We start from the raw sequence: 22042 nt of genomic DNA, 5'->3' as shown, positions 1-22042 counted from the left end.
GCCACACAGAGGGGCCAAGGCAGAATCAAGACCTGACTATGGGTCTCCTAGATGCAAATCTCCCTCTCAAGTTACTGGGCCACATTGACCGCGTTCGCACAATTGCGTTCGCACAATCACCGTAGTAAACAAGCCACAGTGGCTTATTTAAGCCAAGTGTGTGCCACACACCATTTGCCTTGTCATCCGCCCAAGCATGGCTTATTGTGTTGTCCGCAGCCTGTTAGTATGGCTTGTTGAACGGGGGAATCAACCCTCAAATAACCCAACAACAGCCCATGGATTATTTGAGGGTTGTTTCCTCCTCCAGCAAGCCATGCTGCCTGGGTTCAGGCACAAAAAGCTGAGGTCAGGTGATTAGGCAAATGGTACCTGGCACACACCATGGCTTGTTTAGCCCACAATGATCATGCAAACTGGCCCAACTCTCTCCACAGGGCAGGCACAAAACAAGCCAAAAAGCTGCAAAGAAGATTTGAGCTGCAATTATCAGGACCTTGCCCAGTTATCTCAGTAGATAACTCTATTGAATATACGAGTAGGACTGTAATCTTAAAAAAAAAAGGGGGGGAATCCAACATTCAAGAAACATTCAGCTCACACACACAGTGCAAGCGACCCAGCTTCCAAGAAGAGGTCACATTTCATAATGGGGCGGGGGGACGGTTATTCATCAGAGAAAATGTTAACTGACTCACCCCAAGGAAACCGCGGGGGGGGGGGGGAGAAGATAAGGTCGGCGCTCCCTATTTAAGATCACTTATGCATAAGGAGACCCATAATAGACATACATTACGGATCTGCTACTACTAGTTCCTCAGCTCTGCTTGGCGCCGTACAGCAGACTTTCACAAGGCTCGCCGCTGCTGCAGCAGTTGCCCTGAATCCAACCCTCACCAAACCCGGGTCCTTGCGCCATGTCAGCGTTGCAGCCATCCGCCACCCCGCTCCCGCTGAAGATTCTGCGCCTGTAAGAGCGGTGCAACTGGCAGAAATTCAGGCGAGCGTTGTCGCAGTTCCCCCGACCGCGGCAGAGAAGCTCGACGTTTCTTGCCAACGCTTTAGCCCGCTGAATTTCTGCCTGCCATGCCGCTGCTTAAAATGCCGCTGGTCTTGTTGTTATTCCTGGCAGAGGCTGCGGGCGTTTAAGATCCCACGTCCTCTCCGCGGCTTCTCCTTCCACCAACTCGACCCCTCCCTTCCCAACCCCCCGGGGCTCTCTCAATCTCTTGCGTCCCCGGGAGTGACCTAGATTATTACCCGCTGGGCAGCGGGATTCTTTGCCTCGCCATCCGCTTTCCTCCTCTCCTCCTCCCGCGGCTCTCGGCCGTCGCTCTTCCCCTCCGACGTCTCCTCCGGCAGCCCACGGACGAGGTCTTCGCTGCACTCGAGGCCCAGTTTCTGCAGCCGCTCGTCCGTCTCGGCGTCCACTACCAGCAAACGCACCGAGCTCGCAGCGCCTCGGATACGGTTCACCACTTGCTGGTGGCTCTCCTTCTCCACGTTCTCGCCATTCACCTCTACCAGCCGGTCTCCAGCCCGCAGCCCGGACTTCTCCGCCGGGGAATCGGGCTCCACTAACCGGATGAACTGGCCCACTTTGCCTTTTTCCCCGTGCAGGTGGAAGCCGTAGCCGTTCGGCCCTTTCTCCGGACAACACAGCCGGGGCAAGAGTTGCTGCTCGCTCCCTCCCCCGTTGTCCATGTTCCTCCTTCGACCGACCAAACGTCCCAGGAAGCTCAGCCGCAGCCGAGGAGTGCGAAGTTGCTGGAAGGCTGCGAAGCCCCGGGCCGGCAATCCCAAGAGACAGGCCTAGGGAGCTCCGACTGCACCGCTTTGGAGCAACAGCAGGTGTGCGCGGGGCGGGGCGGGCCCGGAACGATCCGAGAGCGCAGGATACCGATTACGATTGTAGCAATTAGCCGCAGCTCCGCCAATCGCTGCTTTACCCCGTGTCTGAGCGTTCCAGAATCTGTCACTGACATTTTATCAAGGGGGCGGGCATAATTGCCGAAGGGTAACATTGGACCAATGAGATTCTGGAGAGGGAGGAGTCGAGACTCACTGAAGCTCGCCCCTCCAAGGCAAAAACTGAATCGGAAAGCGCAACGGAGGCGGGAATATGTAAATAGAAACGGGAAGCCCCGCCCCTCCTTCTTCATTGGTTGTCTTGAGCGTACAAAGAAAGTCTCTCTCTCCCTCGCAGGAAGCCGGAATGGTGCGAGGGGGCAAAACTGAAATGCCTGTAGGCTTGGAGGCTCCCTTTCAGGAAAAGCAATAGGCCTGAATATGGGGCAAAACTGGAGCGACGTGAATGATCAAAACTTCAAATGCATCATCGTGGCATGTGTGTGTTTTCTCCACAGACTTGTAGGAGACGGAGGTTCCTGTACCAGGAAGGGAGGGATCCATGTGGGAGAGTTAACTCATAATCGGTCCTAAGCACACGCCCCATTTTTTTTAAATAACTGTGACCATCATGGCCCAGTTGAACTCTATCATAGGTTAATGTAATCTGCTCGCTCACGGACTAGTTCAGTGGCCTTGAGCAAGGTGGCAGCTGCAAATCTGTCACAGCAAGATTGAGCAGGAAGCAAGAATGGTGTGTGGAGTGCATCCAAAACCAGGAATAGGGAGATACACATAAGGCCATTTCATACATCATGTGGGTAAACTTGGGCCTGCTCGCAAGTTAGCCAATCCCAGCTTCCTACTGAGTGTAGCTGTTTGCAAACACAGATATCATATCTTAGGTGCGGACCTGAACATGGAATGTATAAAGAGGCATTGATTCTGCATAGACACTTCTCTACATTCCCATGTCGATGCTAGTACGTTGATTTCACCCACTGGCAGTGTGGATCCTATTCAGTTCCCACTACCGCCTATTTCCAGTGGATTTCTGACCATGCTGTTGTGCATGTCGCAGAATTCTGGTCGCTATACCAGGGTTGACCCACATTTTCAAAAAGTTCAGAATAGGGTGGGTTGCAGTCGGACACTTGTTAGAGCATTCCCAAGAACAGTTCAACAACCCAGAATCACTGGAAAGTTATTGTGTCGACTAAAAGGTTTTTTTTTTAACATTGCATAAATCAGGTCTTATTAATCTGGCATGGAAGGTAAAGGAAGTTTCTATCCATGTTTGTTAGGATTGGACTGGGGAGCTGGGAAGAATGACCAGGCCTGCTTTACCAAGAAGCTAAGCCACATGCTACACCTGACCCACACACACACCAAGCAGACTGGGGAATACAGGGAAGGAAAGAGGGCACAGGTGGTCCAGCCACTGCACAGGAAGTGTTGCTCAAAGAGAAGGTACTTCCTAGCACAGAAATTTGACCAGTGGAGGCTGGTAGCTCCAATTTCAGTGGGGCCATGATTTCATTCTGGGTTTTTGCCAGAACTCTAAAGGAGCTATCCAAGGTCCTGGACCCTATCCCCAAAATGGGTTCACACCTTGGATGGCTGCTTTAGGGTTCTGACTGGTTCAGACTGAAACCCAGAATGACATCAAAGCCCCACCAAAATCGGAGCCACCAGCCTCCACTGAGTTTTAAACTGTTATTACTGCATCACCCATGCTAATTCTGTGAGAGCATTTTGGACTAGCAGCATTAAGAGTCAGGATCTGCATAGTCCCTATATGGCTTGTGAGTGTCAGATATGTGCACCTGATCCCTACATAACAAACCGTACCTGCCAAAATTCCCCCTTTGGCACAGCTATTAAATATACAGGAGTCTTGTCATCCTTTGCATTGAGTCGTTTTACCTAATGTGATGTCACCATAGGCTAGATTGCAGTATGGACTCAACCAAACCACATTTTAGCACAGGCCTTGGGAAATGCACCTTAAGGTTACTACACATTGTATTTGTGTAGCAACCTTATGAGGCTCACAAAATAAGTTCACAGCAAAACCTCTGGTATAAAGGATTTGTGCAAATATTGGATATAGGTGTGAAAGCCAGCATGGTATAGTAGTTAGAGTGTCATACTGGGACTTGGGAGCTCTGGGTTCTAGTCCCCACTCAGCCATGAGGCTCACTGGGTGACTTTAGGCCAGTCGCTTACAATCAGCCTAATCTACCTCACAGGGTTGTTGTGAAGATAAAATGAAGAGGAGGGCCATGTAACCCACCTTGGGTTCCTTGGAAGAGGAAAAAAGGTGAGATATAAATGTAATAATAATAAATAACTGGCATAAATAAAAGTATATTCACCAACAATTACTGCATTATGCACTTGGAGAGGGTGGCGTGTGTGCTAACTTTCCTTTTAGTGATTGTCAACAAAGGGGGAGAGGAAGATGTTCACAGAAATTTTGCTTAGTGGCAGCAGATTTTTAAGAGAAGACTTTGCTGACTTTGCATACTTGCCAGGTGTTTGTATATTTGTTATTTTGTTGATCCATGCTCACTTCTAGGCTATTCTTCTATTGTAAATTCCTCTTCTAGGAAAAGGAATTTACAATACCTGCCATACATTGCATTATTAAGCTGACTAAGCACCAAGCAAAAGGCAAGTGTGCGCAGAGTGGGGGAAAGAAAAAGAGAGCTGAAAAGGAGAGAGGCCAAACAATTATATATAACAACTCATGGCCTGAGGCCAAGGATACAGTTGAATTTAAACAGGGAAGCATAACAATCCTTTACTATGTTAAAGTTCCAAAGAATACCATGGGGAGCGGGCTGAAACAGACTTCATGAAATGAGGGCTGCAAATTTTTACTCAATTAAATAAAGCAGTTAAAAACCTTTCAATCTGTTAAAAAAAAAGTGTCCCTGATTAAGTGGACAAACAATATAGAAATAAAATAAAGGCACAATCCTATGCATGTGTAGACAGAAAAAAGTTCTACATGTATAGAATTGTGCTCCAAATTATTTTTTTTTAACACAAATACTTACAAAAAACATAGTTGGGAACCATCCCCTTACGAGAGGCAATTGCCTCTCCTCTCTCACACATCTTCTAAAATGGGGCATGATGTGGCACATCAATCTGAAAACAACAACAAAAAGCACTTCCTTTTGTTTGGAATTATTATTTTATTCATGTGTAAAGGTATGCAGATTTGATCCATCAATTCAAAGCCCTGCAATTAATCAACCAAGATTTTCTTTAATGGGGTGACAAGCCCTAAAGGTCATTTGTGACTTTGGGGGGGGGGTATGGAGATTAGATGCAAAAACAGAAGGAAAAAAGGATGGGTTTTGTGGACCTGGACTTGTGTAAAAAGAAGGCTTTGGTTTTAGCCTGGGCAGATGTAGCTTGTCATACAGAAGTGAGAAAACTTGCTGAAATCTTTGTATTGGTGATGAACAGAAAATGGTTGTCAAGCCTAGCAAGAGGGTTATTCATGCCATGAGGAATCAAGCTCATGGCTTCTAAACACCTTCAGCTTGAAATGGCAGGGAAATTGGGTCACCCCCTACCCTTATACCTACTCCAGTTCTTTCCTCCTATTTTAAGAGCAGCTTCTGCTGCACAAAGAGGAACCTTGCAGCTGAATGAAAATGGAAAATATACTAAGGAACTGAAGGGAAGTCTTTCTAAACAGTCCCTGGGGTCCTTGGAGCCACCAGGGTGGCTTCACACATTACATTTTCGTGGATGCATGTAAAACATGTTGTATTTACTGTGATGTAGCAAATGTAGCTCATGCAAAGGCACACTTTTTTCTGAATTAAATTGGAGGCACATTTCTACTGTTCCTAACTTTAGACCAGCCACAGGAGCTGTGCCTTGAACAGCAACTTAGTACCAGGCAATTGCTGAATGCTGATCTCTGTGCTGCAAAATGCTTCACCTGTTGATTTCTACACATCAAACTTCCCTTAATGGCACAAAAGCAGACCAGGCTGTGTTGGTTATTTTGCTGGGCAGTGGGCAACTTCTCTTAAGACACCCAAAGTTTTACTTTCAAAATGTGTAACAGCACAATCCTACACATGTCTACTCAGATTAAGTCCCATCAAGTTCATTAGGACTTGTTGTAGGCGACATGGTGCCTGGCTCCAGATATTTTGGACTACAATTCCCATCAACCCCAGCTAGCATTCCCACGGTTCAGGGAGTTTTAGTCCAAAATATCTGGAAGGCACCACGTCGCCTACAACAAGTCCTGTTACCTGCCCCTTTGAAGCCTAAGAGTAAGTGCTGCCTGCCTCCAGAGGAACTCACCCACTGCATGTCTAGGGGTGGGGTGGGTCCACTGCAAACAGGCAATTGTGCTGTGGGGATGATTGAAAGATCTGGTCTAGGGGTGTTGAACCTCAGGGCCAGGGGCCAAATCTGGCCCTCATGGCCACCCCCACTTCCGCTGGCCCCACATCTTTCTCCCAACCACTGGTGGTGGGATGGTTTCCTGGCTTTTGAGCAGTTCTCTTCTCTAGAAGTGCCTCTATTAAGGCTCGGTTACTGGCAGTAGGAGCTCTCAGCCAAAAAAGGCTGGTAGTTTGGCCTCACCCACCACTCGAATTCAGCCCCCAACAGCAACTCCAAAGTGGAATTCAGCCATAGGCTGAAAGAGGTTCAACACCCCTGGCCAAGTGGTGTGCTATGCAGAGATGTGGCCAGATTGCCCATCTTGAGAGGAGGCTGCTGGGATGGACGCGACTCACAGCGGTTGGGGTATGGAGTGGCACTGCGGTGTTGGAGCACAGAGCTGTGTGTGCCGCATGGCCTGCCCTACGCTCTCCTAAGCTCACCTGCAGCCCGCTGGTGTTGTGGAGGAACCTGTCCTGTCTTCCATGGTGCAGTAATTCAGAGGCCAGGCAGTTTCTGTAGGTGGAATAAGGTGGGGTTGGGTGCCATCTTGTCCTCTGCCTCAGGCAGCAAAATGTCTGGGGCTGGCCCTGGAGGCCAGGGCCAGCCCCAGAGTAGTGCTGAAGTGCTGGGGCAGCTTCCCCTGTGAGTGGGCATTCTGGTCTCGCAGGAGCATTGTCTGCACACGAGCAGTTCCCTCAGTGCCCAGGGATGCCACAGCACACAATGGGAACTGCAGGTACAAGTTCAGGGCTTAAATTGAACCCTGGGGCTCATTCCCAGGAAGCTGCGTTTAGGGCGGGAAGTCCTCAAATGTAGCTTTGGGTTGAACTTTGAGGGAAGGGGCAAAAGGCGTGTGGGTATGAAACTGCCTTTCCTCTTTTGCATTTTTGGGGGCAATTTATTTTTGGGGGCAACAGTGGAGAAAGCCACTCCATGCATCCTGCAAGGCAGACCAGGCTGAAACGCACTTCCTTGACTTCTTTGTAGATAGTTGCCATCACTCACTCCATTCAGCCTGGATCTGGAACAAATGAGGATCCCTAAGGCTTATGGATTACCAGGCTGGGCCAGGGGAGCAAGCAACTCTGAGCAAGCTCTCTGGGTTACTGCCAGTGCCTAGTCTCTGGTCCTCAGTAGTCCAACATGTGGCACGGACAGGGGCAGTCTGGCATGCAGAGGGTTCAGATCACTGGAGGTCTGCAAAAGATCCAGTCCACTCCAGGTTCCAGTTTAAAAGCTTTAAGGTGCAATCCTAGGCATGTTTAGATAGAAAAAGGTCCTACAACTCCCAGCATCCCCCATCCTGCCATCCTGGGAGTTGAAGGACTTTTTTCTGTCTTCTGTCCATAGGATTGCACCCTTACCCAAGTTGAAGATGTAGGAAGTGGGAGAAATAAGTAACACAAAAAGAAATAAAGGAGTTTTTAGGAACACTGCAGTACAGTAGACAACATTATAGGGAGTCAGCACATTTACTCGTGAGAAACTAGGGTTTCTCCCACCTTCAATGGCACACAAAATCATAGGTAAACAGCCCCACGTTTATCTCTACCCTGGGGGGGGGGGCAGAGGAGAGCTAACAAGGGGATGAGGGATTAGCCAGCCACATGATCGCAGCCCTCCTTGGTGGGGGGATTTGGGATGCTCAGGCATGTCAGTGATCACGTAGGCAGGAAGACCTGTGTTAAATGTGTTTACAACCCCCTGCTGACAGCCCAGACAGGTGAGGGAAAATGGGTGAATAGGGGAGATTTTGTCCTGGTTTCCTGGGACACAGCTGGGGTGGGGGAGTGTTCATTCATGTATTTGGAATGATGCTTCATTGGGGTCCTATGGAGAGATCCTTAAAGGAACAGATATTGTATACTCAGACCACCTACACAGAAGCACTCACCAGATCTCCTTCAGCTTCTGTTTGGCTGGCAGCAGTCATTCCCCCACCCCGCGTAGCATTGTTCTGTGGCGGTCTGGGGAAATAAATAAAGATGAATGGTGGCCACCAGCCAAATGAAGGCTAGAGGACAGCTGGTGACTGTTGGCCCCCCTCCAGCCCCCCACCCCAAAACCATTGGAATGTTTTTTTAGACTGGCTTTGAGGATATATTACCTCCCAAGGCAGTTTACAAAGCAATCTAATAAGATTACATGAAAACAACATGGGCAAAGCAATCCTACCGGGTGTGGCAGGCAGATCCAAAGGCAAAAGCAGGGCTGACCAAGGGTAGGCATGGCCAGGCTCCTGCAGAGGGCCCACACCCCAGCAGGGGACCACTGCCAAGAGCTCCTTGGACTTGCTCCTCCTCTTCACCATTGCAACCCGTGTGTTCACCTGCCTCTCGCTCCAGCCCAGACAATGGTGGGGGTAAGAAGGAGGAGCAGGAGATGCCACTGCCTGCTTGCTCACAGGCTCGCTGCTCATCAGGCAAACAAGTGGCAGAAACAATGAGAGAGAGGATGAGGAGCAGTAGCAGCTGGTAACACTGTCAGGGAGAAGAAGGCAGACTCACTGGGCAAGAGGGTGTCTCGCCCAAGGGCCCTCAAAAACCGGGAGCCAGCGCCGCTTGAACCTCAGCACCTCTTGGTATGAGCTGCTCCTGATAGGCACTTTGAGTCTCTTCAGCACATACCAGCAGCAAGAGATACGCATTTGAATGAATACTAATATTTTTAGTACCCAAACTATAATGTGTGAAGGAAACATTGTTTTTAATGAAAGCTGGTGTTTGATCAGAAATGTTGCCCCTGTGAATAAGGAAAGGAAAATGTTGCCAGGCACAGTGGCTGTATGACCGAAAAGTGAAATTCATTAAAGCATGGGAAGCACTCTGTATGTTTTCTTCAGTAATCAGCACTGAAGAACAACATAGAACTAGCAATCTTCAGAAAAGTTAGATGTTTAATAGCAGCAGCAGCAGCAGCAACAATAGCAGCTTCGGTATAACCTGTGCCTTTTCCATCCTGCCACCTGAACAGGTATTCAAGAACTGATAAGGTTAAGAAAGATGCATTTCAGCTGCATAACAGAAACACATCTTCTAAGAAGCGCAGCCAACATCTCTTTCCACCACCACTCTAAGCATCAGCCTGGCAGGAACAGCAGCAATTCCATTGGTGGGATGATAAAGGTATTTGGAGAATGCTGGAGTCTGCAATATGAGAGCAGGAGGAGGAGGAGGGTTTTAAATTAACAGATCATGTTTACTTTTCCCTTCATCACCTTTGGACTATGAAACATGTAGTGAAACTTTGGGAGCTCATTACTTAGTCTCTAAGTCTTAGAGGATGCATTGTGCACCCAGATCCTCCCACACCCACTGCGTGAGGCAATGCAAATTCCAATCAGGAGTAGCCACTCCCTTACCACTGCAATTATATTCATGTTTACTTGGAAGAAAGTCCTAAACAGTTCGATGAGCTAGGATATGCAACTTGATCCTATGCTTGGTTACGAGGAAGCAAGCCTCACTGAATTCAATGGGACCTATTCCTCCTATGTGCATAGAATTGTGGTCTTATATCACTCCTTCTAATAACAAACTCAGGCGAGGAGCGTCAACACGATTATAGCCAAAATGGGGCCACTGAGAAACAAGACAGAGGTATTGAACCCTGAGGTTTGCAGAAGTACAAACATCGGCTTAAAAAAAACAAATAAGGGGACAAGACAACCCCCACAAACCAGCCCAATGAGAACTGAGGATGCTAAGTACCCACAGAATGTCGACTGCCAGTTGGAAAAAAAAACACATAGAGAAAACTGGGGGTGAGGGTAGTGGATTGCAGTATCCCAGAGGAATGCTGGGAATCCTGTGCTGGAGCACTGTCATTAGGAGGTGAGGAACTATAACATCTAGCTGCAGATCCCACTAACAAATAATTCTTCGGGAGTAAATCCCATTGAATTCCATGGGACACTGCTGAGTAAGCAGACACTGGATTGTCGCTGTTAACCCCCAAGGAATGTGTGCAGGATTACAAAGTAAACATCCAAGCCGGAAGTTGTTCCCTTGAAGAATCAGACAAACACATTTGCTCTCCAACAGACGGAGGTTTAATTCTGTAAACTTGAAACTAGAAATCCATAAATAGCAGCCAAGACAAAAAGTGTCACTGTATGTCAAACAGGAGTGCTCAAGAAAAGGAAATACTCTGGATGCAAATATCGCTGCAGCAGAGTAAGCTTCACAAACAGACTGGAAGAGCTGGTCTGATATCACAGTCAAGATATGATTAACTTGAGAACTAGTTATGACATTCTGGAAGTCTTTAAGCAAGGAATTCATCAGCAAAAACATAATAATTTTCTGGCTGGTTATTGCTACCTAATAATGTGGGCAGTCAGAGTAGTTTTGATTGCTAGATCTGATGTCCTGATGTAATGCAATCATGGATATTTTGCTGTCAACAATAGTGAAAGCAGAAGAGAATCCGTAAAGAGGAAAAAGTACAGAACAGTCTAATTACATAGACAGAGTTTTGCTAAGACTTTGGCTTAAATTTAGTAAGTCACAAGTTGCAATCCTATGCGCAGTTACTATGAGATCTACCTACAAGTAACCATGCACAGGAATGGGCTGAGAATTTCATAGACTGGCCTTAAGGAAAGATTTTGGTTGCAATGCTATACACAATTACTTCGGAGTAAGGCCCATTGAACTCAGTGTGACTTTCTTCTGAGTGAACATGCTCAGGATTGTGCTGCATGCCTTAATTCCTCAGTCAGTTGTAAAATGATAGTCATGAAGTACTGTAATAACATAGGGCTGGACTGAAACAGGGAGGGGTGCTTCATTTAAAAATACCTTTCTATAAATCATACACATTTTCTACTGCTGTTCAGGGATGTGTGTGTGAATATGTTTGCCCTATTCAGAGCAAGGGCAGCAAGCATTGCCCTCACTTGGATTTGACTTCTTGATGTCATCACATAGCTGTCCTGAGCACTGTCCTTACTGTTGAAGGGCAGGATATAGATTTTCTAATCCTATGCATGTTTAGACAGAAAAAGTCCTACAATTCCCAGCATGCCCCAGCAAGTGGGAGAGCGGCCAGCTAGGTTCTCTGGAACAGCCACCTGCCCTCTGGTTTGCTCCAAGAATCTCAGAGTGAGCCAGAGGATGGGAAGGGTCTCTGTAGAGTCATGTTGGCTAGTGAAAACAGCTGGTGCAGCTCTTCAGAGAGCCTGCCAGGCCCAAATGCTTTACTCTGAGGGGGTCCTTCCTCAGAGCCAGGCATTGTGGGAGTGGTGTTTCAGGAAATTGCCTGTAGTGCGGGACAGGAGATCTCCTGCGACACCTCTCCAACAATGCCTGGCTCTGAGGAAGGACCTCCTCAGAGTCAAGCATTTGGGCCTGCCATGGCTGGTTTTCTGAAGAGCTGGAACAGCTGATACAGCCCTTTAGTGAGCCTAGGAAATGACAATGAGGTGAGGGGTGGGAGCCGGGGTGGGTGGGTTGTGCAACGGTGGGGGGTGGGACACAGTGGGGAATGATGGTGACATGGTGATGGGGGCAGTAATGGGAGGTATGCTGGTGCTGGCTGAGCATACACTCAGAAGCAACCTGTTCCTTCATTCTTAGCATCATCTGCCTGCCTGAGCCACTATTTTGCACCTGGGTTTGGTTGGTGGACTTCGGGATACTAGTGCAGAAGAAGAAGAAGGGGATCCTGCATGCCTGAAGTCTGCCCGGCCCTGAGCTAGATTATATCCTGAGGACTCCTGTGCTTTTCAATCTACTCTTTTAAGAGAGGGAAGGCCTATCACAATCCATTGGGTGCAGGTTAGCTTCCCTTTCCAAATTGCCAAAGGGATGAGACTGAAAGCAGGATAGAGATAACCATCTACCACCACTCTTGTTATATTTTTACACAACACAGAGACCATTGTATGCACTGGAAGCAAGTTTTCTGTTGTAGCACATGCGTTGCAACAGAGGTGCCTTTTTGACTGGGTGCACATCTTGCGCCAGCTTTGTACCACTTGTGACGGATCAAGCAAAACACGGCCTGCTAACGCTTTGAGAAACCTCCTGGTTTTGTTGCTTGCCTTGTCTAGCACCAAGCAGGCCAAAATGGGTGGCTGCATTTGGTGGATTATACGGTGCACAGGCCTGGTCTACAATGGTTAGGGAGCTACTGATCAACATCCACACAGCTAAAAAGACATTCGCCCTGTCTTGCACACATTACAAACACAGACGAATCTCTGGTTTGGAACCAAGTAATGCCTGAGCGGCCCTGGCAGACAATAAGAATGCTCTCCTCTTTCCAGTGGCTTCACTGTGCTTTTTCTTTGACATATTTACAGCATTTACTACTTTGAAGCATTTCAGTGCAAAGTTCATTTTACCATCCCCAGCCCTTAAAGGCTGAACTGGGCTCCAGAGGGTAGCAAGGTGAGGGATTTGCCACAGCTCAAAGGGCTCCCTGCCCCAACAGCGCCGCCATTCTCACTTTGCATGGAATATCCGAGAAGGGGTCGGAGGTAGTGTGAAGGAATGCTCAGTTTGCATGCCCCACTTTTCCCAGGTTAAGGGGGCATTGCTGAGGGTGCCTTGCTCCCCAAAGCCCTGGCAGGAGCATGGTTGGTATTATGGGGAGACAATGACCCGGTTCACATGATACAGCGGGCTATCATGGGTTAATTAACCCATGCTTAGCCACAGCGCATGCGGCAGAGTCGGAGCCACCCGCCTCCGCTGGTGCGCAGCTGCTGCTTTGAATATGCAGCCTCCAACTGGGGCATCCGATATGCAAGCTCTACTGCCTGCAATGCAGGGTGACCACTTATGCATTGCCATAAAAGAAGAAATGCATCACCAAAAAGGGGCACAAGAGGGCACAGATATCTTAATATTTGTGTGTATATATATGCAGATTTAGAAATCATTTCTATAATTTAAACAGAAATACATCACATCTCACGCTAGTAGGGAAGACTGTGACCAGGTGACCTGTGTGGCTGTTCAGTCTGCTGTCCAGGTACTAACTGTTACTGGACAACTTCGAGGCCCCTCCCTGCCCTCCCTTCTTTCCCTTTAAACTGGACCTGGATTGGGAGCCCTTCAAACAGATGATGCCTTCAAATAGAGGACTGTCCTCTGTAAAGTAAGACACATGGCCACCCTGCTCCAACGGTATGTCATGAGCATGGCTGGCCGTGGATAGTTCTTGCCTGGCCCAATCCATGCAACTTGGCAATCCGTGTTTTGGAGAAGATGACCCAAAGGGGATGTGCCTATGGGATGATCAGTAAGAATGACCTCCACTTTCTGAATGTGGACATTAAGCAGGGTTAATGATTTAATGGAGCCCAAGATTTCCCCTTGATAGGGGAAATCCTTCATCAAACTAAGGGCCGCTACCAGATATTGCTGATGACATGGTGATCAAGCTATACATTGGGGGAAAGCTTTCTCTTGTGGTATGTGCACTGCGATAGTGTCTTTTGAGTTGCGCGTATGCACCGGGGGCCTGCACAAGTTGTGCTACATCAATCTAAATGCAACCCACTAGCCATGTATTTCCAGGAAGCAGTAGTAAGGAGATAGGAGCAAGATGTAGGTAAGAAAAAACAGTTAAACTGCATTGCATATAAATGGCAAAAGTGTTACTGGATGCCATCCAGGGCAAGCTAAGCATGATTAAATCCTACTGAAACCCATTGAGGCTGCAGTCCACTTACTTGGGAATATATTCCAATAAATTCAGTGGTATATACTTCAAAATAAGTATGCATGGGATCAGGCTGAAAATGTGCACAGTTATTTCTGGATTTCATCTATTGCTTTGAATGGACTGGCTACTTCTCTTGGGCACTGCTGGAATAAAGACACAGGAGGAGTCCCTTTATATGAAACTATGTATCATGGCATGAGCCCCCCAAACACTGCCAGATCACTCCAGTGAGGACCTGTGACATCAACCCTATACATAGCCCTTGTAGAATGGGAGGTGTTTGTAAAAGATGATTATGTGGACAGCTATTGCACCAGTCCAAACATGAATGGCCCAGGGTTTATTTTTCACCCACGCTGCTTGGATGGTACTAACTTGCAAAAGGAGCTTGCTTCTGTCCCAGGAGTCCCAACCATGTTTGGAAGAAAGAGATTGAAGAAGTCCAGGGAGGGGCAAACAATTCATGGTACTCCACCCCTTTCCCAAGCAGACAAACCCAGAAGCACCCACTGTGCATCTGAATAGAGGGTGCCAATGCTTCCTAGAGGGATGGGATAACTTCTCTTCCCAGCCTGTTGCGCTTCCGGCATGTTGGGCTTTCCCTTCTCAGAAGGCCTTGGTTTGACATCAATGAAAAGAGGAGTCAATGTTCTAAGAAATTTTCTTTGTTTATAGTGAGAAAAAAAATATACAATGATCTCTATCCAAAAGTAACTACGGCCAGCAGCATTCTCCTGACGTAACAGGCCCTAGGAATAATACTTGGATCCCCTAGATCTTTCCTTGGGGCAGAGGGAGGAAGGGAGGAGAAGGAAGGCCGCTCTGACTACAGGATCCTTGGGTGTGGGAAGCAGGAAAAAGGCAGAGGTCAAAAGGAAATCTGTCTCCTTTTTCTTTACTGAATATTCCTGCTGATTTCATTTATCACACAAAGCATCACCTTTCAGGGCAAGCATAAAGGTTATTGTGTCCACCCCCCACCTCCGCAGTCCCCCCTCCCAGTCATGTTACTATGATTAAATTAACTCTTTAGCCTGGGCAGGCCTCCTACACAATGTTCCTATGGACTTTGCCAAAGGAGACCTTCTTGTGTGTTCGTCCTGCATCTGCGGTCAATGTAGCCCATTCCCAATGGCTTTGGAGAAGTGGGTTCTACGACCAGTCCAGACAGACCCTATCCATGTAGGTGGCAGAGGATAGTGGCATGGTAGCCAGAGGGAACCTGATTGGCTTTGGTACAGCCAATCCCATCCCTCCAAACTCCACAACAGCTAGGCCTGGGTAATCCTACAGACCCTGACCACCTCCATTTTAAGCACAGGTTGGCCCATCCTGAACTTGAGTGTATTTGGCCTTCGTAGTAGCGTCTTGTGTGCGCACACGTGCACGCGCACACACACACACTCTGACACATCTTTCTTCATGTATGCCCACGCACACGCATTCCGAGAACAGGCATGACTTATTTCTTATTTATAAACTATGAACAACATTTTCTAAAAAGTATTATCTTTGGAGAAGATCCCCCCCACACACACACACCAAAAACCGCCCAGCTCCCTCCCTGCATTTCTAATATCCCACTCTGCTTCTTGGCACTAGGTCCTCTGGGCTGCCCTTGCATCGTCCTCCCTCAGAGGAAGGCACAGCAGCTGGTCCTCTTCTTCTGTGACTCTATGTACTCATGGATTTGGAACCGGGGCTCCTCTGGCTGCCGGATGGCTCGCTGTTTGAGTTCTCTGAAAGCAGAAGGGCGGAAAGGCCGCTCAGGTGCAATTTTGGCGGAAGGGTCCCTTTCTCGTTCCCACAGGAAGCCTCAGCTTGGCTAGTGAGATATCCACTTAGCCATCCTGCAGAGCCCAAAGCAGGCATGCCACAGGCACAACCTGCTGAAGCTCCACCCAAGGAATGGTGATGACCCCACCCTCTCTGCTAGGACCTTGAAAGCCGCCTTCTCCACCAGGGGTGTGGAGTCTCTTCAGCCGGGGGGCCTGAATTCCATTTCAGAGAAGTTCTTGGGAGCCACATTCCAGTGGTGGGTGGGGCTGAAGGCAAAAAGGGTGGGGCCAATTGCAATGGGGTAGGGCTAAAATACTAAAAATGCTAGCATATTTTTGCTTAAGGCCCTTCATGCCAGAAACTCAGCCTTAGGAGAGCCCTGTCAACCTTTTTGAATGACGGAAAACTGCACAAATGCCAGGAAACCACCAAACTATTGGTGGGCGGAAGAAAGAGGGTGGAGTCAGGGAAAGGGGCGGTGCCCTTCTGGAGAGTGCTAGAGGGCTGGATTGGTACCTCTGGAGGGCCAGATTTGACTCCCTGGCCTGACGTTCAACATCCCCTGTTCTATACCTTCTCCTGAATGTTCTGTCACAAACTGAACATTGGGAAGAGCTCCAAAAAGGGTTCTTCGAATCATGGAACTAACTGGGCAACAGACTGGGATATGAGATTTGACAGAGTTAAAATTTGTCTATGGCCACCCAAGAAAGAAGCATCTGGGACAGGGGATAGAGGAAATCTCACTGAAAACATCAGCTCTGTGAGGTATGACAGTGGGTCGGGTGGGGGGGGGAAGTAAATTCTTTATTAAGAGATTTTAGGAAAGGCTTGAAAACAAAGCAGCATACATGATGCTGTTATATAAAATCGATGATGCGGCCGTGTTTAGAATACTGTGTATCATTCTGGATGCTCCATTTCAATAATGTTGTTGTGGAAGGTACAGAGAAGGGCAGCTAAAATGATCAAAATGTTAGAGCACTTTTGGGGGGCGGGGGGTAGGACAGTTATAAGATTATGAACACTTGTGACCATGTCCTACATTTCTGAAGGTCATGAGTCTGATTTTTATTTGGTCTCACTTGGGACAGCCAGTTTTATGGTTTTATTTATTTATTAATTAAATTTATTAATCGCCCATCTGGCTGGTCACCCAGCCACTCTGGACGATGTACAATAATAGAAACAGTTTAAAACAATAAAATTCTACATTAAAAACATATTTCTAAAAATACCCTAACCCACCCCAAATGTCTGCCTGAACAACCATGTTTTTAATGCGTGGTGGAAGCTCATTAAAGAGGGGGCATGGCGGAGTTCCCTAGGGAGGGAGTTCCACAGAGTGGGGTCCACCACAGAGAAGGCCCTCTCCCTCGTCCTCACCAGCCTACCTGTCCTGGCTGATGGGACAGAGAGAAGGCCATCCGAGGCTGATCTTGTTAAGCGGCCTGTCTGGTGTTGCTGGAGGCGCTCCTTGAGATAGGCTGGGCTAGAACCGTATAGGGTTTAAAGGTCAAAACCAACGCCTTGAATTTGGCCTGGAAAGCAATTGCAACTCCTTCAGCACCGGAGTGATGTGATCACGCCGGCGGCTGCCTTTAATCAGGCGAGCTTCTGCGTTCTGCACCAGCTGCAACTTCCAAACCATCTTCAAGGGTAATCCCACATAGAGCACATTACAGTAGTCTAGACAAGAGGAGACCAGGGCATGTACTACCGATGGGAGCAGATGGTCGGGAAGGAAGGGGCGCAGCCGCCTTATCAGATGGAGTTGATACAACGCTGTCCGGCTCACAGCTGACACCTGAACCTCCATGGACAGCTGGGAGTCTAAGATGACCCCCAGGCTGCGGTCCTGGTCTTTTATGCCTTTTAGGGAAGTCAGTGGCCGTGTAATGGCTGCATCACTTGGATACTCTTACGGTCAAAGAAACTGATGCCACACCAGCCCAGTTGGCCAGTGTGTCTCATGACGGGAGAGCTTGATCAGGGGAGAGTAGGATGGCTCAACCTCACTCCGTATTACATAATTCCTGGGAATGAAGGCAAACAGACGAGCCTGTTACTCACTTGGCAATGGCCAAAAAGGCCAGTTCCACATTCATACCCGTCTTGGCACTGGTCTCCATGAAAGGCACTCCATATTCCTGGAGAGAAAATAAAGCACAAATAGCAGCCAGGTCTTGCCAGCAAACCCAGTGAATCCTTTGTTTGTTTTTGTGCTGGCACATTGGCACTGGCAATAACTCAGAGCCTAACAAACACGAACCACCATCTTAAGGAAGAGGGGAGCACGCATTTTGCTGGACTGTCCCCTGAAGAAAGTGGTCCAGCATGCTGCCTGCTCTGAATTATGAGGCACTAGTGCTTGCCTTACTCCACTCACCCTGGCTAGCGATTCCCCATCTTCTGTCCTTATCACTCTCTCACTGCTCATATCGGCCTGCAGACAAAAGGGGGGAGATTAAATATAATATACTGAGGCAGGGTATGTTCACAGAACACAGTGCAATTACCTGGAGGTATTTCCATCTGTGGGGACAAAAAAAAAGTGAAAATGAAGAGTCCTGACGGGTTAAATGTTCTTAAACATTCTCAGCAGGGGCAGCTCCTGGGGATCTTGGGCTGGGAAGCACCCAGGCTTGGCATCCTGATGTTTGGTTTTGAAAATACCAGTTTCATGCAGCTACTCTAGAGTTGCCTTACCATAGCCACTTCTTCATTTGAGCAGGTCCTGGCTCTAAGGTTCCCAGTTAAAAAAAAAACAAAACAGGACAAGAGACCCAGCAGAACAGCGCTCTCCAGTTCTGCAGAGTTGCCTCCAACTATACAGCTGCAACATACAAGAAAAACCGAGGCCCTCTTCATACCATAGCACAGCAGCCCAGGAGCTACTTCCCAATGGCTTCTCCCCCATGACTGCAGTACTGTTTAAATGCTGTGTGAGCGGGGACAATTACACAGACTCCTACTGTCCAGCTGAGACTAAGTGGGGCCGGGTGCACCAGACACTTGGGAAGAAACCATGTCATGGGACCTGACCACTCCCTTCCTGCTTCCAGACGTTCCTGCAGCAAGGGGAGAAGCCATTAGGACAGAGTCCCCCAACCTGTTGTCCCCAGATGTGCCAGACAACAACTCCCATCATCCTTAGGCTGCATGGCCCTTGGGCCAGCACATCTGGAGGGGACCAGGTTGGGAGAGGTACATTAGTAAGTAGCTCCTGTGCCACAGTAGTGCCATCCGACCGCCTGACACTCAAGGACCAGCCTGATACTGGCCCCAGCAGTGGAGGATGAGGCTGAACTGAGGGCCGACTCTTTCGGACGACGCAGGTGTGCTTTTAAAGGCGTATTTGTAAAAAAACGAATGCCTTTGAATCCCTCTTCTCAAGATGACACAGATTACACAGAGCCATTTCCTGCATCGCTGTTCTTTGTGACAGATGCACATATTTAGGCACTGCCCTTCCACAGAACTTTAGATTTCCTGGGATTCCCAGTGTATTTCAGAAGTAAGGTATGCAATGGTTTACTTGGGGTTTACTGGATGAAACCACAGGCCCTGGGTGCCCTCTGCTGGCCAGTCTTAGTCAGCAAGGGTCCAGTAGCATGCATTTTAAACCTACTTAATTTAATATGATATACAAACAATACTATGTTATTTTATTTTACATAATAATCAGAAATGTAGCATCCCTAAAGAAACATTCTGACCACATCTAAATTTCCAGTAAAGAAACATGCTGACCACATCTAAGTTTCCTTGTTCAAAACATCTTGCATGTTTCTTATATTATATACATTTGGCTGTGCAGAGAAACATGATAGTAATTGTACTTCATGGCCTTTTGGTCCCTCTGTTTACAAACATTTTGGGTTCCTGTGCCAACTTAAGATACTACTTCATGCCTCTGATCTAGTCCATAAACGTTTTTGCCACAATACATTTGTCAATCTTTGAAATGCTACAGGACACTTTGTTGTTATTCCCTGGCCAGACTGAACCAAGAAATCCAGTCATGCCTAAGCCACTGAAACTGTTTGGGAGTGCAGCACATGCAAAGCAAGCAGTGGAGACAGAAATGCTCATAATATTGCATGCGGGAGCAAGGAGCCTCTGCATGTATTTACGAGGCTATGCTATCAATGGAGAGAGTTCTCAAAAGCAGAGGCAGCATCAAGAATTTCCCTTATGGGCCAATCATAGCAGGAATTGTGCAAAGCACGCAATAACAGAATGTCTCTCGTGAGAAGGCAGCTCAGAGTCATGAAAGTGGGGAAGTGTTTGCAAAGCAGCACAGGTTGGCATCACTTGTCAAGAAATGGTACACACCTTATTGCCTAGCAGCATAATGACCACATCCTTCTGAGCATATTCATGGATCTCTGTGAGCCAGGCCTGAAAGAGGCAGGTGGGGAGAGAAATGGGGAGAAGCGGGAAGGTTTAGTGTGGTGTCAAATGGTAAATTCTGTGTAATACTGAGAGCTGGGGAAAACAAAAAAACACAGAATTACGTGGGTGGTGGCATGAGGCATCGAAATCAATGTTATACTGTACCATCTCATATTACAAAACCAACCTTGGATTAAGCCCCATTGATTACCCCCTAGCTTCATGCATCATGTCCCCTTGCAACTAAGCCTATGGGCCGAAAGAAATGCATATTCTTTCTCTGTTTACCCTGCCTCTTTCCCCCTCTCTATGTTCTTTATCTCCCCCTATGTCAATTAAGGCCCATGTCACAAAAATCTAAGTAAAGTTGTTACTCTAGTAACAATTTTTAGACTGTAAGCTTCTTACAGCAGGGACTTGTCCTCTTCTACTTTGTGAAGTACCATGCACACTGATGGTATTACATGAGTTAGCAATACTTAAGCTTATTGAAAATATCCCCCCCCTCCCGTCACCACTTCCCACTTCAAGTTCCTCTCAGCATGCTAGATTTTCAAGTGTCCCCTGTGGCTCTGTGTCTATCAGCAGCGTCATGTGCAGATGATCCTGTTTCTTGTCTTGCTAGGAAAAGCTTCTGCTGATTTCTGCACATCATACAGCTGTTGGATGCAAAAGCAGTTCAGCCTGGCAACCTTACGCTCCTATCTCTCTCCCTTGATGAATGGAGGAGGATCCAGGCCAGTGGGAATAAGCAAGGGCTGCGTGATCATTTTGTTTCTGTGCAGAACCACATGATTCTATGATTGCAGATGTTAAATACCCACCCGAATATTGTCGAAGGACATTCTGCTTGTTATATCATAAAGGAGGAGGAGCGCTGGAAGACAAAAAGAGAAATGTTTGTGTGTGTGTGTGTGTGTGGAGGGGGTCCCTAAAATTGCCAAGCTATTGAGAAAATGTAAAGCTGTCTTATACTAAATCATGACAGGAGAGACATAATAGAGGTGTATTATCCTGCATTGAGCAGGGGTTGGACTCGATGGTCTTGTAGACCCCTTCCAACCTGACTATTCTATGATTCCATGTGTACAAAATTATGCATAGCGTGGAGGAAGTGGAAGGGAGAAATTTTGCTCCCTCTTGCATAATATTAGAACCCGGGGTCATCCCATAAAGCTGATTCAGGTCAGATAAAAGGAAGCATTTCTTCACATAGCACATATTTAAAACTACAGAATTCACTTCCACAAGATGTAGTGATGGCCACCACTTTAGATGGCTTTAAAAGGGGATTGTACACATTCATGGAGGCTATCAATGGCTACCAGTCCTGATGGCTATGTGCTACCTCCAGTAGCAGAGGCAGTCTGCCTATGTAAACCAGTTGCTGGGGAACATGGGTGGGAGGGTGCTGTTGCGCTCGTGTCCTGCTTGTGGGTTTCCTGTGGGCAGCTGGCTGGCCACTGTGTGAACAGAATGCTGGACTAGATGGACCCTTGGTCTGATCCAGCAGGGCTCTTCTTATGGTCCATCTACTCCAATATCATATACTCTGAGTCTTGGAAGCTCTCCAAGTTCTTGGACAGGAGTACACTCCTGCCCTTGCTAACCGTGGTTCTTTTAAGTGAAGATTCTAGGATTAAACCAGGGATCTTCTGCATGCAAATCATGAGCTATATATACCACAGAGTCTGACGTATGGCCTGTTTGCATTATTATTGGATGTTAGCAATCAGAGGGTTACTCCACTAAGAATCCCAGCTCTGACCCAACCTGGAGTGCAGGAAGGCACCCTATTGGAGGACCCACCCTGCGCATCTCGGTAGTAAGCATGAGTCACGCTCCGGAACCGCTCCTGGCCTGCAGTATCCCAGATCTGCAACAAGGCAAAATTGGTAAATCAGGATAAAGT

At 47.7% G+C, this 22042-nt stretch overlaps 2 protein-coding genes across 5 annotated transcripts in view; both read right to left on the bottom strand.

The window, feature by feature from the left end:
- Positions 1-1958, bottom strand: part of NHERF1 (NHERF family PDZ scaffold protein 1) — a 58726-nt gene extending 56768 nt beyond the window's left edge. Inside the window, exon 1 of the mRNA XM_084838014.1 lies at positions 1261-1958. Within this exon, the coding sequence (XP_084694140.1) occupies positions 1261-1704 (444 nt within the window). The 5' untranslated portion in view covers positions 1705-1958. The remainder of the gene's footprint in view (positions 1-1260) is intronic.
- A 12646-nt stretch (positions 1959-14604) lies between these two features.
- The window catches only part of RAB37 (RAB37, member RAS oncogene family), an 87059-nt gene continuing 79621 nt past the window's right edge, over positions 14605-22042 (bottom strand). For all 4 annotated transcript variants that reach the window (XM_084838009.1, XM_084838011.1, XM_084838012.1 and 1 more), the window contains 6 exons: positions 21940-22006; positions 20955-21007; positions 20071-20136; positions 18122-18178; positions 17806-17882; positions 14605-15692 (listed from right to left, as the gene is read on the bottom strand). In XM_084838009.1, coding sequence (XP_084694135.1) covers positions 15587-15692; positions 17806-17882; positions 18122-18178; positions 20071-20136; positions 20955-21007; positions 21940-22006 — 426 coding nt within the window. In that variant the 3' untranslated portion in view covers positions 14605-15586. The remainder of the gene's footprint in view (positions 15693-17805; positions 17883-18121; positions 18179-20070; positions 20137-20954; positions 21008-21939; positions 22007-22042) is intronic.

The sequence above is a fragment of the Heloderma suspectum genome, chromosome 2 (genome assembly GCF_057233095.1).
Source record: "Heloderma suspectum isolate Gila_16-S chromosome 2, 16-S_ref, whole genome shotgun sequence".
Lineage (NCBI taxonomy): Eukaryota > Metazoa > Chordata > Lepidosauria > Squamata > Helodermatidae > Heloderma > Heloderma suspectum.
The sequence above is the reverse complement of the archived record's forward strand: the minus strand, read 5'-3'. Positions and strand labels throughout refer to the sequence as shown.